Here is a 20,022-nt window from a genome sequence, read left to right as displayed (position 1 = left end):
GCTATCACGTGACTTCGTTTCCGCGAAGCTTCACCTACCGTTAGAAGAATACACACCTCGAGACGCAGTCAGGTGTCTAAACGGGTTCTCCACTCAGCTGGCCTCGTCGTCGGCGATCCGTGGCTCGTCCCGTCTCCGAGGTTGCGCGACCGCCCGAAACTGCTTCCGATAAAGCATAACGATGCCTTACTTAGGGACCCTGGACTGAGGGTTCCTCCCACACTAATCTCGCCATTCAAATATTATTATTACAGATGTTTTACTCAGTTTAGCCACGACACGACGCACGTGTCGGTTCTCTTCGAGGAATCGCGATGAACGTAAAGTGCGACGCCGGTCATCGTCGCCCGCGTACTCTTGCAACGCAGTGAGAATGCGCAGGTTGATACTTGCAAAAGCCAGCCAAAGTATAGAAGGTGGCCAGCCTCATGGTCTAACTTGAGTTCACTGTGAACTTTTTTTCAGCGCTACACTCTAAAGAAAAGTTTACACCCTTTGAGTCCTATCTTGCCACACAACAATAAACGCGATATATATGCCTTGTCCGCATTTGCTTTCTTTAACGCTGCGAGCTCGGTACTTCCCAGTGACGAACGGCATGCGCGTTATCAGCGTGACATAGCATTGCCGACAGGAAAGTAGCGGGCGCGGCGTTTTCAAGAAAGGAAACGCAAGCAAGGCAGATGACGATTATACTTGCGTGGCAGATACACACCCCAAAGGGTGTAAACTTTTTTTAGAGTTTCGAGCGTGCAATACTCTTGACGACATGACTTTGGCAACGGTATCGCAATGGCAACTGGATCCGTTGATCGAATCGCTAGGGCACTCGCGCGGGCTCGCAGCCTGGTCGAGTTGCACGCGGGATGCGAGAAACGCAAACAAGAGAGGAGGAGAATGTGCCCCGACAATAATGGCGGAGTAAAGCCAACTTCCGACGTCACGGAAGCCTCAAAAAGAGTACGCGACGTGAGGGCCTCTCTTCACTTTTTTTTTTCCTTCCTCCATGTGGACCGAGAATGTTTGGCTCCCGGTAGCCTTCAATCGACGGGCCGTTGTTCGGCAGCCCTGCCGCAGCAGTAAAACCTACCGCGCGCAGCTTTGACGCGACGATCACGGGCCGACTCATTTTCGCTCACTGACATGGACAGGCAAAGCAGAAGGGTGGGTCTAAATATTATTCTGCAGAAAACTAGAGTAACGTTTAACAGTCTCGAAATAGAACAGCAGTTTACGATAGGTAGCGAGGCACTGGAAGGGGTAAGGGAATACATCTACTTAGGGCAGGTAGTGACTGCGGATCCGTATCGTGAGACTCAAATAATCAGAATAAGAATGGGGGGGGGGTGCATTTGGCAGGCATTCTCAGATCATGAACAGCAGGTTGCCACTATCCCTCCAACAGAGAAATGTATAATAGCTGTGTCTCACCAGTACTCACCTACGGGGAAGAAACCTGGAGGCTTACGAAAAGGTTTCTGCTTAAATTGAGGACGACTCAACGAGCTATGGAAAGAAGAATGATGGGTGTAACGTTAAGGGATAAGAAGAGAGCAGATTGGGTGAGGGAACAAACGCGAGTTCATGACATCTTAGTTGAAATCAAGAAAAAGAAATGGGCATGGGCAGGGCATGTAATGAGGAGGGAAGATAACCGATAGTCATTAAGGGTTACGGACTGGATTCCCATGCAAGGGAAGCGTAGCAGAGGGCGACAAAAAGTTGGGTGGGCGGATGAGATTAAGAAGTTTGCAAGGACAACATGGCCACAATTAGCACATGACCGGGGTAGTTGGAGAAGTATGGAAGACGCCTTTGCCCTGCAGAGGGCGTAGCCAGGCTGATGATGATGATATATATAGTGATCGTGTATAACCCAAACCGCGTTGCTGAACTGAACAACGCGGCATAGTAGACAGTAGACCCGAGAAAAAATAATTCGTTTTTATTTACACTAATGCCAAGAAGCCAAGTCCAACCACTCGGTCTCAGCTTCGATAGAGATATAGGAGGAAGAAAAAAAACAATGACAACAGCGTGACATTTCGAAACTCTTTAACGTGTAACTCGTATCACAGAAGTCACCCCATGAAGAAAAGAAAAAAGAAGTGTGCATTTGGCACTTACACACACCTTTTCTTTAATATATATATATTTTTTTCCCCTCGTCTCTTCATGCTTTTGCAAAACGTGTCAAGTTCGACGCTGGGTCATGCAAGGCTTGGCAGGCGATGAAATATCGGCTCACCACTGTTGCTCAAGTTGTATATATGTATCTATATATATACACCACATGTTTCTTGCACCGACCATATCAGATTGTTAAATGATAGGCGAAATTCGAGACAGCGATAATTTTTTGCTGACCAAGCTTCACATGGCGGACACCAGAATTTCTTGCGAAGTCGCCAGCGCGTCAACAGAATTACTCCAATTATCGTTCTTAACAATGAATGATTTCGTGGGGTGTGTTGTAGCCGCGTATAACTCGAGCCTCAAGACCGGTGCTAGAGCACCAGTTTCAACATATGCGGAACGAATACGCGTCCCATTCCTCATCAAAGAAATCTCGCGCAACACATACATTCCGCATATGCGATAATGTCATACGAGCACATGCAATGCCGTGTACACCCAATAATCCCGTATGATCATATATGCGTGTTTGTTTATGCTTGTTACAAGATATTATTGGATATGTGGCATACGTGTCGTTGTTGTGACGTTGGCATGAACAGCGCATAAACGAACTATTAGGGAGGAACGCAGCAGGATGATCAAAGCTCACAAGAACAGCGGTGTGTTCCTCTCCCAGTCATCCTCGCCCATTTGTGCACCGCTTTGAGTTAATCACCTCAAACTTGACAACTTCGCTATCCTTTCACTGAGAGTATGCAACAATATGTATTGCTGTTCCAATTTTGAGAGATTTCCACGCTGCATTTTTTTTTTACAGTAGAGAGACATATTAACGATGAAATGCCCAAAAAAAGTTCTGAATCGTGAAGAATCAGAAACAACTTGCACACCCGTATTTCTGGCTAGAGAGAGTAAATTTGTGCAAAAAGAAATATTTTTTTTAGCAAAGAACTTATTTTGTGCAGAACAGAATTAGTAATTCGTTCGATTGAGTATGTACAACTGTAAAGTGGCTCCGGCATATCGAACGCGCTAATATATAATAGGTGTTACGTTTTCTGTTTTCAAAGCAGAATTTTGAGATATTGAACACAGCGTAGCAAAAAGCGACACGACAGACATTACAGGGTTAAGTGGAACAGCAGGGCATTCGATGCCGATTTTAGTGCTCTTATCTTTCTTAAACGGTGTGCACGACACAATGTCTCTGGTGGAAAAATATGCACTGTCTAGGTACTAGCCCAAGTCATCCTTGCAATTACGACACGCCCCCTAAAATCACTAATCAAAAAAGAAAAAATTTCTGAAATTTTGTTAATAGCCACCACATTGGCGCTTATTATCCAGATTCTCACGTGGTCCAAATCTCGACCTAGACACTGCTATGAAGCTTCGTGCGAAGAAATGATCGTTTTGTCTCAAATCCCAATGTTTCTTGACGATACGAGACATACACGGCAGAAACATGCGGTAAAGTTGGGTGACAGCAAGAAAATCCACAATACTTGAAGCAGACAAAAAGTATACCTGTAGCATGAATTCAACGTTGAAGGCTTACCATCTGGCATCAGCACAATTTGCCTCCTTCTTTTTTTGGATTTTGTGTAACACATTTGAATTTTACCTAAGGAAGTAGGCCCAAAGCTCTTTCCGCTTCAAAGGCTACACAAAGAACTGAAAGAAGGCTTTTGCTTTTGACCAACAATGTTGCTCTCTCTTTCTTTAACAACCTTGTGCATTTAAGAAAGCTTTAGCTTGGGCCAGCTCTGTTCAGAAACATGTGAAAAGCAGAAATGACATCAAATGGTCCCTGCAAAAGTGACCTGGATAAAAATTATGATGAAATCTGCATCGCAAAGATGCAGATTTCTTTGCATTACGCTCCCCAATTATTTTTTTTTGGCAAAATTAAGAAACTGAAGGAAAAAAAACTGAAGCATCGAGTTCACATGCACATAACTTCACAGTAGATCACAAATTGGTAAGCTGTATATATTAGGTTATCGAAAATAGGCAAAATTGATAAATTGTACGTTACTTTCGAATATACCAACATTTTTTCCAAGGGGCTTTTGAGAAACAAAGTAATCACAGTAAGACCTTTTCTTGTGATCAGGAATATAATACCCCGCATATATTTATGGCTGTAGACCATATACCAGACTTAGTTCGCTGAACCACTACAAGTTTTGTCGTCTTCATTAGAAGATTTGTGAACATGGGGCTTTTTCTTTTATCACAATTTTTTTTTATTTTCAGAAACTTTCTGAAAACATTCGAGGGCGTTCATAAAAAAAGGACTCCCTCGATAACAAAATTTCAAGTTAATCTTGAAGTTCAAGAAACATTATTAAAATATCAGATAGCGGTGGTTGCCTAATGAAATAATTTCTGCACTTCACATGTATTCTAACAAGGAAATCCAAGTTGGTCCCAAGCTACAGCTTACACCCATAACTCCACATACCACGATTGCACTTGCATTGATGAATGATGTTCCGATAAAGCCAAGATAAGCAATCTTAGTCTCATGATTAAATTGCGAGTGCTACATCTTTTGCAACAGAAGTATCAGAAACAGCGCTATCGGGGCAAGCACAAGGTAAAGGCGCATAAAAATACTACACGCTGTGCTTACTGACAACTGATTGAAATATAGTTAATACATTTCAACGTTCATCCGTCACAAAAATATATCAGTTGTCAGTCAGCACAGAGCATCAGCCTCTTATGTGCCTTTACTTTGTCCTTGCCTCTAGTGCTCTGATGCTGATGCTTCCATGTTAATACACAAAACATCTGGCAGGCCCACACAGATAAGCACTCGCACATAAATGCACGCACACATGAAAGCACAACACGACACTCTGCGATAAAATAAACCAGGAAGACGATCCTAGCGAACGGTATCTAGTAGACCAGCCACTCCAACTCGTGGAATATACTCACACAAAGATTACCCGAACTTCTTTGCGGCCCTGCATGTGATTAAGCTTTCAAATCTTGATTTTACACTGATGCAAGCGCCACACCGGTGATTTAGCCGAAAGTCTGTTTTCCTGCAGTCCATATAACCTAGCTTCATATGTGCTCAGGTGAGCAAACAACTGTACTGTTGCACTCGCGGTTCAAGTTTTTATACTGATGACTTCAGGTGGACTGTTGACTAGCTGGGAGAGCTCGAAACAACTTCTGCTGAAGAGGGAACAAAAAAAAAACGCATACAGAATTTGCGATTTCTCTACGGATGCACCAGTTCTTAAGTATGACACCTTTCATTAGACGATGGCATTACATCAAATCTACAACTGAGGGCTATCGTCCTTTACCATCTTTACTACACAAGTTTGCAAGCCCTCATCCACATCTCGGCATTGTCACTTCTGCTACGTAAAGTGGTCAGTCACAGGCATCTGAGGAACTTACAATCAATCATCATACAAATATTGCGTTAAATTCAGCGGCTAGGCATAAAACTCTCTCATCCCTGATCAGATAGCACTGCCTGTCCCATGGATCAGGTCCTCGGAAATTCAATCTGTTTACCATGCTGGCTGCCATGCAAAGAAAGAGTCAGATGAAGGCAATGAATGTGGTGGCTTTCCTCTAAGCTTCACACGCGCATGCTTTCCTTAAAAACCAATTTTTTCTAGTAATGTGCACAACCACAAAAAAAAATGTAGGAGATGCAGAAGACTAAGTGACAGGGCGTACATTCTTTTCTATATTTCTTTTCTTGTTTCCGGATTATTTAATGACTTCTGCTCAAGAAAACGCAAAGTGCTGTTGTTTGTGTTAGAGCGTTCCCTAAATGCCTGCAGAAAGTTCCGACTGTGAGCAAAGGACAGCAAGGAGTTTAACTTCTTGTTTGCTGTTCTCGGTTTCGATCAGAGAATTTCACAATCAGTGACTATCTGCATGCCCATTCGCATGATGAAAAAGCTAGAAAAGCCCGAACAGAATCCTTTGCAACAACGCTCTATTCTTCAGTCGACTGCATTTTGTCTGGGCCATCGGCCGGCTTCACAAGCCCTGTTGCTGGCTCACTACTTGTTCAACTTGGAGGATGGTGCAGCCTATCTGCCATGTCTTTATTAGGGCAACAATCTTGATACATAAATTACCATTGCACCGTTATTCTACCGATCCTGTAGCCCTTGAATTCTTTGTATGTGCACTATACGCAGAGCTATGGACCTGCACCAAAAAAAAAGAAAGGCTGAATCTCGCACCGACTCTCGTCAGATTTGCCAAGTACACTTAAGTGCTTGTGCAACTCCCGCGAGTTATTAATACGAAGTATCATTGCACTAAGGCATCTGCTGTGAACAATTAAAGTGAAATGCAAAGCTGCCACACGCTTTCAGCATTTAGGCTAGGCTTAACGAAAAAAAAGAAGACTGCATTGCGCTAAAGAACCTAGAGTTTTGCAGAAGACAATGTTGAAGGTTGTGAATTGTTAGTGCATGTTATAGTGGCCGCTGAAGCCATTGGTTCAGCTGATGAGCCCATGCTCCTTGCTTGACGAGCCAACTACTGCAAGCATACTAAATCTTGCTGCAAGTTATGGTTAGCTTTCTGGATGACAAAGCTACACTTGACCAGAGCTCAAGCATTTCGATGAGCTTCGAATAAAATGTGTGAGCCACAGTTAAAACAAGTCTACCTACAGCTAAAGCCCAAAGAAATGAAGTCACCGCTCCTTGCAATTAAGTACTTGGGCACCATGGCTGCTGTTTTTTTTTTTCTTTAAGTAAATAGTTTCAATTCAGATTCTCGACATGCTCGCCTCATCATGAATGAGAAGAAAAAACAGTAGCGAAAAAAAAAAGAAAAAAAGGATGGGACGAGTACACAACTGTTTCGTCCTTGTTTTTTTTTAGCTACTCTTTTTCCTTCTCCATTATGAACCAACTCGGCAAAGAAAATGTCTTACTCATCATGAAAAAGAAAGAAAAAAGAAAGAAAAAGATTGATAACAGCTTTTTAACTGCCCGATTTATGGCCGATTTCCCAGAGTAGGTTGCGCCATTGCACTAGGGAACAAGTATGCAGAGTCTACAGTACTATGCAATGGCAGGATAAGTGCTTTCTGAACAAAAAATAATGTTTATGGACAATTTTTAGCAAGCTATTGACTACACCTAAATGTTCGTTCACTGCATATGCCATTGAATTAATTCCACAAAGCAACATACACACTCAAAATTTCTCGTTGCTTGGAGTGTTTTGTAGGGACATCCCACACAGCTTACTTTCTTTCTAGTCTGCAGTAAGTGAGTCAACGAATCGAGCATTATGCAACAAAAATAAGATTACCAAAACACCTGCCGTGCACCAAGGTTCTCGGTACGCTTGAAACATTTGCTCTCAAGCTATTGCTCACAACTCGGCCTATCAGGAACAAGAAAAAGTCGCAACCTAGAAAGGTAAATGGCGATTAGCGCATCTTTTCGGCTCATCAATTGAGAAATGTACTACGCTAAGAGATGCAGCGGGAATAAGACATCAGTAAGCAACTGCACCTTTTTCTGGAGAAGTTGCAATACGTTAAAGCCTTTCACGAATTGCACAAGATCTTATTTTCTTGCCCCTTTCTTTATGAATAACCTACCCGGCTTCAGAAACAAGAATGCCATGCGCCTGCTAACACTTCTTATCACCCGTTCTTCACATAGGCATAAAAAAAAGATGGCGTGTGCATTAAGTGGGTGCACCGCAATGTGCATACACTCTCTGCAACATAGTAGTTGAATTCAGCTCACAGCAGAGGCTTTTCTCGGAAATACCAGGCTCAAAATTTGCAGTCGGCTCGCCGAGCCACAGAAGGCATGGAAATTCTTGCTGTTTCACACAACACAATGTGAGCGCTTAGTTTGCAGCTTAAATAAAGCGTCACAAAGCCAATGTATTCTAGATAACTTGGCACCCGCTGCTAATGGAGAGCAGTTGTTCTCAACAAGCATTCTGCCTGTTTCTATCACCGTGCTCGTAAAAAAAAAATCACGTCTTTCTGGGAAAAAAAACAACTTTGATTTTTCTCTTGCCTTTCAGGTACTAATCCCGTAAGTGAGAACACAATGTGCTCACAGACACACAAAACTGATTCACATTTATCATAAGCACACATGGGAACCCACGTGAAAAACAAATACACCGCTTCGGTTGATGCTAAACAACAATAGGAAGTCCTCACATTCTACGGACAAATTAAAGAAAAAGGTGACTATGAATAAAAAGACTGCGGGAAATGCATTTTCGAGACTGACACTAAGCTCAACTTACATTCTCCAACTGCAGCTCTTGCAGTGGTGCTGCAGCATGACACGAACAAAGTATCGTTGAATATAGTGCAACAGACATAGAAACACACTTGTTCATTTGTCTGCCTTGGAATGAGGATGGACTCTCACACACAAGTACAAAAAAAATGTAGGGGGATAAAATTTAAACAAATTATTTGTTAAATTGTTCATGGTACGTTCAAGCAAAGTGTACCGAGAAGTCGGTGACACATCAACGTGTCGATACCAAAAGAACACAATCCAAGAAAAAAAATTAGAAACACAAAACTCTAAACACTTCCGAGCTTTGACACTATCAGGTGCTCCCAGCACATTGATGCATACACGGCCATTCACACGTGTCAAAAGTTTGTGTGCGTGTGCTGAAAAAAAAAAGGAATATGGCTCCGGAAGCACAGTGCTCAGCTGCATGATAGGCTCTTCACGAAACCATGCAGGCACATTTTTGGCAAAAATTTGTCACAAAAAGAAAAAAAAATACAACTCGCAAGGATGACTTCACAAAATCTGTGTCCACAGTTAAAAAAAAAGTTCCATTCAGCATGGCACATATAATTGTCTTGTGGCACTTGTTATCTGCGTCGGATGCACACTATGTTGCTCCATGAGTCGCAACTTGCCACCACCGCCACGGAGGAGCTGGCATGCAGTCATGTCGCACCTCACCTGGCCAACGACACACTCTGCTCTCAGGAATGTAGACGCCAAAGGTAACTTGTAACACACTGACTCTTCCGCAGGGACTGTCCCGGTTTTCCTTGACATGGCCAGAAGCGTGACAACTGCTGCACTGGGGTAGCAGTCATGATGGCATCCAGGCCGTCACCACCATATTAAAGCTCGGTCCCAATGAGCTCACGGCACAATGCATATAACGACCTAGAAACAGTTTGCTCAAAGCCACCGTCCTCGAAGCACACACATTACTGAACGTTTCCTTCTCACATTACGGTGGTGTACTTGTCCAGCATCCCCATTTTCACGAAGCGAGGCGGTATCTTCATTTGTAGCCCGAGTTTAGAAAGAAGTACTACACATCTTCAAAAAATTCTACTTGCACCTTAAGACGGTGAGGAAAGAACTCAAGCCACTGTCATGGAAGCCCAAGACGCTTTACTTCAACTGTACAACTACGGCCAATGCAGCTCTCCTTGCCTCCAGCACTGCTGGAAGCCGCCATTTAGTTTCTGGCTGCGGAGCAAACAGTTCCGTAGCACAGACGGTTTGCCCATGCATAAACTTGCTGCCTATTGCTTTCAGCGGTGCCTCAAGTTGAACGTTCCGCACAAGAGAGCTCGTGCCACTCGAAAAAGCTATGTATATTTCAAACAAAACTTTCCAGCCCTTTTGGCAGCGAGCAAGAAAAATGTTCATGGTCACTACCAGAAGCAATCTCGAGAGTGCTTTGAATGATCTGCATGACCTTTTTTGCATAATGATCCGCAGGTTTTCAATTACAAAGCATGGCTGGCATATCTGTGGTGTGCCGGTGAGGAAGAACTGGTGTCTACCTCTCTAGCTCGTGCGACGAGTTCCCATAATGTGTTCAATGTTCCTGTCGAAGTTCACCAGAAGCAGCTGGGCGTTCTGATGCCTATGGGCCTTGAATTACTAAAACCGGCACTGAATGAAGAGCACACGCTAACGGCACAGGCCCGTACGATGTGCTTCCCACGTCTTGAGGTCCTTCCACACCAGAACCTTGGTTGGCGGTGCATGGAGCTGGTGAAAGCTCACGCACGCAGGCCTTCGATTCCCCTTGTGTTGTTGCCAACCTGTCACGGTTTGGCGAAAGGGGCGGCACTGGCCTTAATCGTTATGTGGAACCGTTTCCTTGAAGGGCGGTGGTTCGTCGAATACCGACGGGTGAGGGGATCCCCGCACAAGCGGTGCTCAGACGATGCTTTCCGTCGTGTCCTCGGCCGTCTCGCACACGAACCTGGGCAGACCTCCGCCGGCGTCCACCGTCGTCGAGTCCCAATCGCGCGACTTCTCGCGCGACGCGCCCGCACGCAGCAGGCCGGTGAACACCTTCTTCAGCTTGTCGCGGGTGGGCGCCAGGGCGGCGATCTCGTCGCACGAGCGCCACCGCTTGGCGGCGTCCTCGGCGAGCGACAGCAGGTGGCCCCCCCCGCCGTTGCCGTTGCAGTTGGTCGACGCGTCGCGGAGCAGGGGCCGGGCGCTCTCGTCCAGGCTCTTGAGCCCGTTCTTGCCGCGGTCGGCGGCCCACTGCCGGGCCCTGAGCACGGCCAGATCCGGGTTCGAGCAGCCGAACTCGTCCTTGGCGCACGGCGACAGCGTCGACTCGTTCCGCCGCGGCAGTATGAGGCCGCTGCCGTCGAGGTCGGCCACGCTGTTGGTGCGCGACGACGGGGCCTCGGAGAAGTCGTGCCGCCGGGGGCACTTGTGCGTGAAGGAAGACTCCCGCGACGGCTTGGGACGCAGGATGCCCGGACTGTCCTGCTTTAGTCGGTGCAGGGCCTGCGTGCGAAAGCGTGCGCTCTTGTTAGCAGTGCGCGTGACAAAGAAAGCTCCAATCTACATTTGAAAGGGCACGGTGCGGCCTAATCAAGCATCTCTGCCAGGAATATAAAATTTGCGTGGGGCATAATGTTCACTGCCACCTGCAGATTATTCACCTGTGACGTTCCAAGCAACGTGTCACAAGGAATTGATGCTTGAAAAGTATGTTACTGCTGGTACATTGCTCCTGCGTGAACTTCAAAAATGCTAGTGGCGGTTTGATTTGATTTCCTCTTACGACCCATTATAACTAGTGCTAGGACACATTCTCATTTGCCATTCTTGTGGGCACTACTCAAATTTTTAATAGCCATTCCTGTAAAAAGGGCAATTGTGATCTTCGATTTTATAAAGGCCATTTTTTCAAGAATGTTTAAAGAAACGCATCAGTCGTATGTATTTAAGTTCATCTCTGGTCCGACCAGTATGACCAGCTGCACTAAAATTACGCTCGTTAAACTATCCTGTCATCCACAAGCATTTATACTCGTGGAATAAGGCATTTATATACTACAAGCTGCAGCAACCTTTAGGCCTCGATGCAAGTTACAAGGGACCGCTGGCAAGAGTATGGGTATTACTCAGGAGCTATAACTTGTCCTGAAGATATACGAACTTGTTACTGATACAGTCACCATTATGCTTAAACCAAACACAACTTCAGCACCTTCATGTTTCGCCTGGGGACGTTGCTGGAAATTTCCAGTTGGCATACGCCTTGAATTTGGCAGCGTGCTATGTCCTCCTCCCAAAGCACTAAATGTTTTCTCAAATACACCTGTTGAGTTGCTATAGAAGTGCAAATCATTGTTTGCGTTAGAAGGAAACTTAATTGCCTCAGGAGCTTCTATCTGCTCAACGCTGGCAACTGAAAGTTGTTTTGATAGGCAATCGTTGCAGTGAATTTGATGGGAGAAGGCAAGGAAGAAACATTGCCTGGGAATGCTACTAGAGGCAGCGGGAGGAAATGTCTCCGCGTGGGCAGCGACGCTCGCCTCCTGGCGGCATGATAACAGGACAGTTAATCTCTTAGATCTCCTCCAGCAATGAACCGATTAGAAAAAACGACGCCAGTCAGGGAGCATTTTACAGCTTTCAATGTCTGGCCAAAATTTGCAATGCGCCCTTGAAGCAACTCTCTAATTAGAGCATTTCTCAGCCGAATGGGGAAATTGAAGTTGGCCAGAAGTAAAGCTTCACGCTAAGTCACATGCAGGTTGTAAATAGCTTTTCCGCCAAGGTAAGAACACCGAGCCATTACGGTAAAACAGGCGAACTGATGCAGCTGCTTGTTCTAGCATGCACCGTCTAAACAGATCAACAAATGAACAGGTAAACAAGCAAGACTATGCAGGTGTTAGACTAGACAGGCACATCTTTCACTCAGTGTAACATAGATTCGCACCAGGTCTGCTGGAAGGTAAATATTGTTCCTTTTGATTGATTCTATTCCTCATTTACTAACCACCACTCACGACAGGCCGCTTTAACCACCAACGAAGCACTAGAAGCAAGAACAACTGGAATAGAAACCTTACATTACCTTTGCCCAATGCGTACATAGGTATAGACAGCTTGCAAGAAACAGCTTTACACAGTCGAAGGAGTGCAAAAAAAAAAGAAGGGAGGTGAAGAAGGAAAAGACAAGACAACACTGGCTATCAACTGAATTCAGTTGACGGTCAGCGCTGTCTTGTCTTTTCCCTCTACACGTCCTGTCTTTTAACACTGTTTCGAGCATAAACTAATACCAACTCTCCGAACTTTCTACACTATACCACAGCCCTATACGTCCCCGAAGACATTACGAAGAACTTCTCTTAGAGGCAACAATGTTCCTGAGGAAACAAGTGTGCTTGCCTGGATGCCGCCCATCACGGAGCCATTCATAAGGCCTGTGCCCAGCAGGTCAGTGTCGTGGTCCGGCAGCTTGGGGATGAGTGACCCCCGCCGAGGTAGGCCCTCTGTCTTGGGGCTCCGGTGGGGCGCCGCCATGGCACCCCCCACCGAGCCACCGTCACCCACATTGAACAGCGGCGCCGGCAAAAACTGGTTGCCATCACCACGGCGATGCTGGGGACCCGCCTTGTGGCCCAGCAGCCAATAGGTGCGCAGCTCGCCCTTGCCCTGCACCGGGGTACACCGAGAGTGCTTGGTGAGGCGAGAAAAAAACCGTGCACACTGACGTGCGAAAGCAGCTAAGTTCGTACGGCGGAGTTTTTCCTTGAAATACGCTCGCTCCTTTTGGGAATCCGAGGAAGTTTGCGAAACGAGGCCCTGTCGTGGCTGTTCTGTTTGTACTTGACTTTTTACAGGATTGCAAAATTTGAAATCAGTGCCACACGCAAAGATAGACAATGCAAGTGACTAACCGCCTGTATGGCGCACCCAGCATCAAATGCTGAAGCATCCATCATGAGTACGCAGGAAGTCAGTAAGCGGGGTTCACATGTCAAGCTATTATCTTAGCTCAATTCAAATGAATTAGAATTAGAGATGGAACTTATTAACAAGGTTCATTCTTTCTATACTTCTTTAGCGCTAACCACGGCGAAGTGTTGTAGGGTGTAATATGAACAAATGCTGCAACAGTGCAGCCACAACAAAAGGAAGTCACCTTCGTAAACAAGCCAGGTACAGAGGTATAATGATCTTTCAGCAAGTTGTTCAGGTAACAATGCGTATAGTATGAACATATTGAACGCAACGTCACTGTGTATAGCATATAAGAAAAATAAAAGCCATTTGAAAAATGAGCAATGACTTCAGAAATTGCCCTTGCATCATCTGCATGTACGGTAAGTAATCAATGATAACTTACCTTCATTTTTACAAGGCCCCGGTCAGCAATGTCATATCCTCCAATTTTTACAAGCAGGTCCCTACACTGGCTGCTGATGTGAATCTTTAGCGCTGTAAAGATGGAAAAGGTTAACATTATGCAGGTTGCTTGCTCTAAGCAGTAAGGATATATACAATGTAGCGTTTTCAGAATTGAAAACTTTCTTAACAGAACAAGTAGCAACTGAGGCATCTACATGGTTCTAATATCTGTAGCACCTTATTACTAATATATAAAATACAAAGCCATTGTTGATAAGGATTTACATCAGTTACAAGGAATTTATCCAGTCACGGCACACTGCATACTGTATAAAGCAGAATATAAGTAGAGATATTGTCTCGAAAAAAAGCAGCCGTGAGTTGCCTCCTGCCTTATATAGCGGACTTCAGCTTAATGCAAGTCATGTTATTTCAACGTATGACATGCATGTTATCGAATTAAATGTGATCACTAAACCATTTTTTTTCTCTTGTTGCATTTACTTGAGTGCGCTCTTCCAATCGACCTCATGTGAGATTCGCTTCGGTGTGGTTAGCTATGAGTAGCGGCATGCATAGATAGCTTTCAGCGGCGTTAAAGAAAAAATTTGAAGAGTTTGTCAAAGCGAACAGCAGCATGATCACTCAGTTCCCAAGACCAAGGGTTCAACCTATATCACACTCAAGCTATATTCCGATTTATATAGTAAGTCAGTACAGGTTAAGTGTTACTGCCCAAGGGCGTATCAAATGGCAATGACAACTCTGCATAAACATAACTGACATAGACTATTTTCAGCACTGCACATCAATAGACCCTATCTATGAAAGTCAGGCTGCATTTCTTACATAACAGTGCATCAAAGTTTTTGCACAATGCTCACCACTAAAACAGCAGCAACTAACAAGCACATATGGCTGACTGCATGCCATACTATATTCTCTGTACGTCACGAAAGAATATCACCTTAACACTCGCCCACATATGCCATTAAACAGAATGACAGCCACATTTGCGAAAGTGACGGTTTAGTAAGCTACCTTATCGATCTAGCCGACAGCAGCCATTGCCACAGAACATTATGGCTATTGCTGTAAAAATCTGTGTTGTAAGCACACGAACGAAACCGGTAATGGCTACATTCAGGAGCATATGTCAATTTGATTCAGGAAATAACCCATATCAGCTATTTCTACAAAACTCAGTACTGCTTCCATAAATCTCGCTACAGCCATGCTGCTTACGTTTTCATAACCACGAAAAAGAACGTCAGACATGTTTAGAAACATACGTCGATATGATTCAGCTTACATTATCCATTGCCTTAAAACTTGGGAAAAATCATCGAAGCTATTGCTGTCACTATTCTTGACACTTTTTCCATCGAACAAGACAGACCTGCCTCGAACGTTCAGTTTTCAAGGCGAGGTCACGGAGCGAGCGTTCTATACGTACCTTCACCGTTGGACTCCATGCGGGATGCGGTGTTGACGGTGTCGCCAAAGAGACAGTACCGGGGCATGGTGAGCCCGACCACGCCGGCGACCACGGGCCCCGAATGGATGCCGATGCGCAGCTTGAGCGTCGCCCCGGGCCGGTGCCGGATGGTGAAGTGGCGCACGGCGTCCAGGATCTCGAGCGCCATGGAGGCCACCTCGCGGGCGTGCGCGTCATCATTGCGCTCGGGCAGCCCGCTCACCACCATGTAGGCGTCGCCGATGGTCTCCACCTTGTACACGTCGTAGTGGCGGATGATCGAGTCGAAGCACGTGTACAGCTCGTTCAGGAAGTTCACCACCTGTGCGAGAGTTGAACGATCGAGCGAGCTCAGTGAAGGTTTACTAAACGAAACAAGCGAGTTGAAGGCCCTGGACCGCAGCGCTGTAGACTGCAGGAAGTGAACTGGCACTCCGGCTGCCTTTAGTGCGTGCGTTCACTTTAGATGCCGTGACACAGTCTATCACTATGACTAAAGTTTGTCTTTAGTCATACATGACCGGGGTAGTTGGAGAAGTATGGGAGAGGCCTTTGCCCTGCAGTGGGCGTAACCAGGCTGATGATGATGATGAAAGTTTGTCTATGACTATAGACTACGACAGCGATGCGTGCTGCTCCCGTACAATTTCTTTAAACCCCTTTCCACAGTGCAGGGTAGCTAACCACACTTTTTGTCTGGTTAACTTCCCTGCCTCTTCTCTGTTCACGAATGCTGATTGATTCCCCGTCGTAATGATAAACGGTGCCTCGCACCACCTTCGCAAAATGTGACAAAACTATAGAGCGAGACTGTCCAACCTTCAACCCACAATGATCCGCTCTGCGTGCTAGTCTCAGCCGCTTAGACAACGGATTATTCTTGGAAGAATAAGGTCCGGGGGCCTTGGCCGAAGAGCTCTAGCATTCGCAAAGCCACTAAAGGACTGATGTGCTTCGTGAAGTTAATTGGGTTAGACGAGCAGTTGCGAGTATATGTGTACGTGAACATCAATATGCTGGCGTGCACACATTTCTTCCTTCGCGTCGTTCGCTCAACTTTCGCCCTTCTCCAAAAGTAAGGCAGCAAACCAGGTGCAACGATGTTTAATTAACACCCCAGCCTTTCCTTCTTCATACGTGTCTGCCTATCACCACTATCACCACTATCACCTATCTATACCTATCGCCTATCACCTATCTGCCTATCATACCTATCTGTTCTATCTGCCGATATGAACATCGTCAAAGAAATGGTGTGAGCTCGATGGTCGTACCTCCAGTGGCGTGCTGGTGGCGGACATCTCGGTGAAGCCAACGATGTCGCTGAAGTAGATGGTCACGGAATCGAAGGACTCGGGCACGACCATCTGACCCCGCATCAGTTGGAGAGCTACGGTCCTGTGTGAATGGCATTGGGAGAATGAAGTCCAAGAAAAACAACTCGTGCACTGTTTGTGTGAGCGGAATATACAGAAAAGACAAGTTGCTCGATCACAACGCATGCTGTCGACAAGCCCATTTTCATAATTGCAAGTGCAACGCTCAAAACGCAGCCTGGCAAGAGAATGCTAGCAAGAATACGATGCTCAACTGTAGTGATTCTTCCGAGTATATTTCTCAGACGCGTACAAGACCCAGTGATCAGTAGCGGCTGAACAAGAGAAGCATCAGCCTGAAGCAAGCGTTTTTTTAAAAAAAACGACTTGTCTTTGCAACAGCACTTGTCTTGGCCGATTTTCTGACAAGTCCTTTTGTTTGGCAACTGTTGATCATATCCCCATCTTCCTGTGAATCTCTGTTTTATTAAGATGCCGTAACGGCAGTTTTGAACCAAAATAAACAATCATAAAACGTGACCTTGAGCCATGCGATCCATTTAGCGTAGCTCTCGGCAAAAACAAAAAAGAAGAGTCAATACTCTTGCCAAAGCGAGAAATGGGCACATACTTTGGCAGCATGCGATGCAGTAGGGCCTCCGTTTTCTTTTTCTCTTCTTCCAAAAGGCAGGTCCGCTCAGTCACCAGCTCCTCCAAGTTGTCAGCGTACTTCTCCATCAGGGACATCAGGTTGTCCATGATGTTGGGCTTCCTGCATGGCGTGTGTGCAAGGTCAAAGCTCAGCAAACGCCTGTGCTTCAAGGAAGAAGAGAATGCACTGTTGGCTGTAGGCGGATCTTTCGGGAATTATCCGTGACCGATGTACACTGGCACTACCGTTGAGCGGAATTTGGCTATACTCGAGCCTATAGAGGTCACATCTTACTCTTACTCTAGTCAAACATATTAAAAGTTCTTGAAAGCTGTGCAACAGACAGTGTAAACTTAGGTGACGGTTACCAGAGCAAGGTGAGTCTAGTGGTTTTTCGCAGCCTTAAGAGGGCACTTATGTTTTGCGAGCGTGAACGTGTTTGGCGCTTTGTCACGTTTGCCAACGAGCGGTAAAGGGTGAAAGGTCAGGGATAACATTGAGAGACGGAAAGGCAACGGTACGAATTAAAAAAAAAGAAAGACGGGATTGCACCTGATGTTTTACTCGAGATCAAACTCACATGCCCTGACGCATCTTCTTGAGGCGCTCCTGCACCTGGCTCAGTTCGGGCCTCGCGTCACACTTCTCTGCCCAGCAGTCGGCGATGACGCTCAGTACGTAGTCCTGGCACTGCAGGTCCGACACCGGCGGCCGGAATGGCGGGTCGCCGCCAGCCTTCACCTTGTCTATGATCTCTGCAGCGCGCCAGAAAGGAGGGCACGATGTCAGGCACATTTTAACGCGACAGCGTTAAGGAGCTCGTGTCGGAGAAAAGCCGGTGTCGTCGGCGTCGGCGGCGTTGGCCGTGAGCGATAAATCCCAGCAGGCACTTCATGAATAAAAAACAACTTGAAAGATGGGCTGCGTGGGAATCGAACCAGGGTCTCCGGAGTGTGAGACGGAGACGCTACCACTGAGCCACGAGTTCGATGCTTCGAAGCGGTACGAAAGCGCCTCTAGTGAATGCGGTGTTGCCTTAGAAACGAGCTGTTCATAAGGCTCAGGCGTGAGTCGCTTGCTCAGGCGCACATTTCGTTGCCGCGCCGAACGCGGCGTTGTTCGACGCTCCCCGCGTCCGATGCGGGGCGCGTAGTCGCTGCGCCGTAGCCCATTGTCTTACACCCCTTGGCGGGTCGACGGGAACGCTTTCGCGTTCCACTCTTGAAGGCGAAGCTTAAGCGTCCTCCAATTTTTTTGGCGCACTGCTCAACGCTCACAAGATGTGCCCAGCAGGTGTCTGCACCGCTCTCGTGTCCCGTGTTGGGTGTGCTACACCTAAGCCGCTTAGTGCGATGCGATCCCCTGCTAAAATGACGAGTCAACTCACCGGCTCTTAACTTTGCTGGCGCTCTAGCGCTAAATCCCGGCTCAGGCTATGGCAGTGCCGTGCATAAGTGACTCTAAAGGTGACAGCACCACCGTCAAGTACAGGTCGTCTGCTGCAAATCTCGGATGTCTTACATTCTCCAGAGGTGAACATTCCCACCAGCTCGGCACTCACTCGTGTTCCGTTTCACAGTGGACCCCACTGCACCAACAAGCAGCAAGGTGTGCATGCCCAGTGTGCAACTAGGGTTGCACGTCGGGCATGTGCCGCCCCAAAGCTTTACGGGATACGAGATTTGCAAGAGAGCTAAATCCTGGCGAAGTTCTGGCACGTAGAGTATTTGCGATACACTGGAGTGAGGTTTCAACTGTGGATAGTTCAGCAACGTAAATGCTAATTAAGTATATACCAATTAGCTTCAAACTTTAACGTTTAATTGTTAAATCTATTTTCCATGGCCCGAAATAAAGGTGAACAAGCTGTTCCACAATTCATGCTCTGTAGGTGCAACCACTAGACAACAACGAAAAAACAAAACAGGCAATCACATGCGTTGGTTGTTAACTGAAGCTTTAATGCAAACAGATTACCAATATATACAGCGTAGATTGCATTAAAACTTCAGTTGATAGACAGTGTCTATGGCCGTCTCTCCTTTTTCGATTTTACCTGCTCTTCGTTTCTTTTCACTTGGGTTGCCATGCGGCATAACATCATATTGGAGTTAAACATAAGCATGCAGGCCCATTCCAGAAAGATACCCCAACAGTGATTTATAAAACGTTTTGTCTATATTCTAGCCTTCATTTGTTGCGCTGACAGATCAGGAACATATTCAAGTTCGCCCAGTTCTCGCTAGTGGTGTAGTTTCACTTCTTACTGACGGGAAAGTGCGCTTGCGTACAGGGTTAGTGCAAGAAACGCCACAATACATTGCTATCATTTGCAAACAGAACGCCTTGCAGCTGGTCTATGGACACGTGCGAGAACATCCTGGAACACACAGTGCTGACCTTTGGGTTCGAGTGGCGTGCTGCCCCAGGGGCCCTGGCGACCGATGATCTCGTGCAGAATGATGGCGAATGCGTACATGTCGTCCTTCTGGCTTCCCCGCGGGTAGTGCGACGGCTTGCGGAGCACCTCGGGCGACCGCCAGAGCTGGCCTGCGAGCACACGCAGAGTGCGAGGTATGGATCGGGTGGACGAGCAACGCTGTGCGGTGCTTTCCAAGGGCACTGAACAGAAAGTAGGTCAAAAAGAGAATAAAAGCAACGGGAAAAGAAAGAATGTAATTATGGGGTTTTACGTGCCAAAACCACTTTCTGATTATGAGGCACGCCGTAGTGGAGGACTCCGGAAATTTCGACCACCTGGGGTTCTTTAACGTGCACCTAAATCTA

At 46.2% G+C, this 20,022-nt stretch overlaps 1 protein-coding gene across 1 annotated transcript in view; it reads right to left on the bottom strand.

Moving 5' to 3' along the window:
* Positions 1-1,929: 1,929 nt before the first annotated feature.
* The window catches only part of LOC139048909 (receptor-type guanylate cyclase Gyc76C-like), a 326,307-nt gene continuing 308,214 nt past the window's right edge, over positions 1,930-20,022 (bottom strand). Inside the window, exons 17-24 of the mRNA XM_070523840.1 lie at positions 19,636-19,785; positions 17,816-17,990; positions 17,215-17,355; positions 16,542-16,665; positions 15,247-15,589; positions 13,789-13,880; positions 12,828-13,094; positions 1,930-10,925 (exon numbers count right to left, since the gene is read on the bottom strand). Coding sequence (XP_070379941.1) covers positions 10,338-10,925; positions 12,828-13,094; positions 13,789-13,880; positions 15,247-15,589; positions 16,542-16,665; positions 17,215-17,355; positions 17,816-17,990; positions 19,636-19,785 — 1,880 coding nt within the window. The 3' untranslated portion in view covers positions 1,930-10,337. The remainder of the gene's footprint in view (positions 10,926-12,827; positions 13,095-13,788; positions 13,881-15,246; positions 15,590-16,541; positions 16,666-17,214; positions 17,356-17,815; positions 17,991-19,635; positions 19,786-20,022) is intronic.

The sequence above is a fragment of the Dermacentor albipictus genome, chromosome 8 (genome assembly GCF_038994185.2).
Source record: "Dermacentor albipictus isolate Rhodes 1998 colony chromosome 8, USDA_Dalb.pri_finalv2, whole genome shotgun sequence".
Taxonomy (NCBI): Eukaryota; Metazoa; Arthropoda; class Arachnida; order Ixodida; family Ixodidae; genus Dermacentor; species Dermacentor albipictus.
Note: the sequence above shows the minus strand (reverse complement) of the source record. Positions and strands in the feature narration are given on the sequence as shown.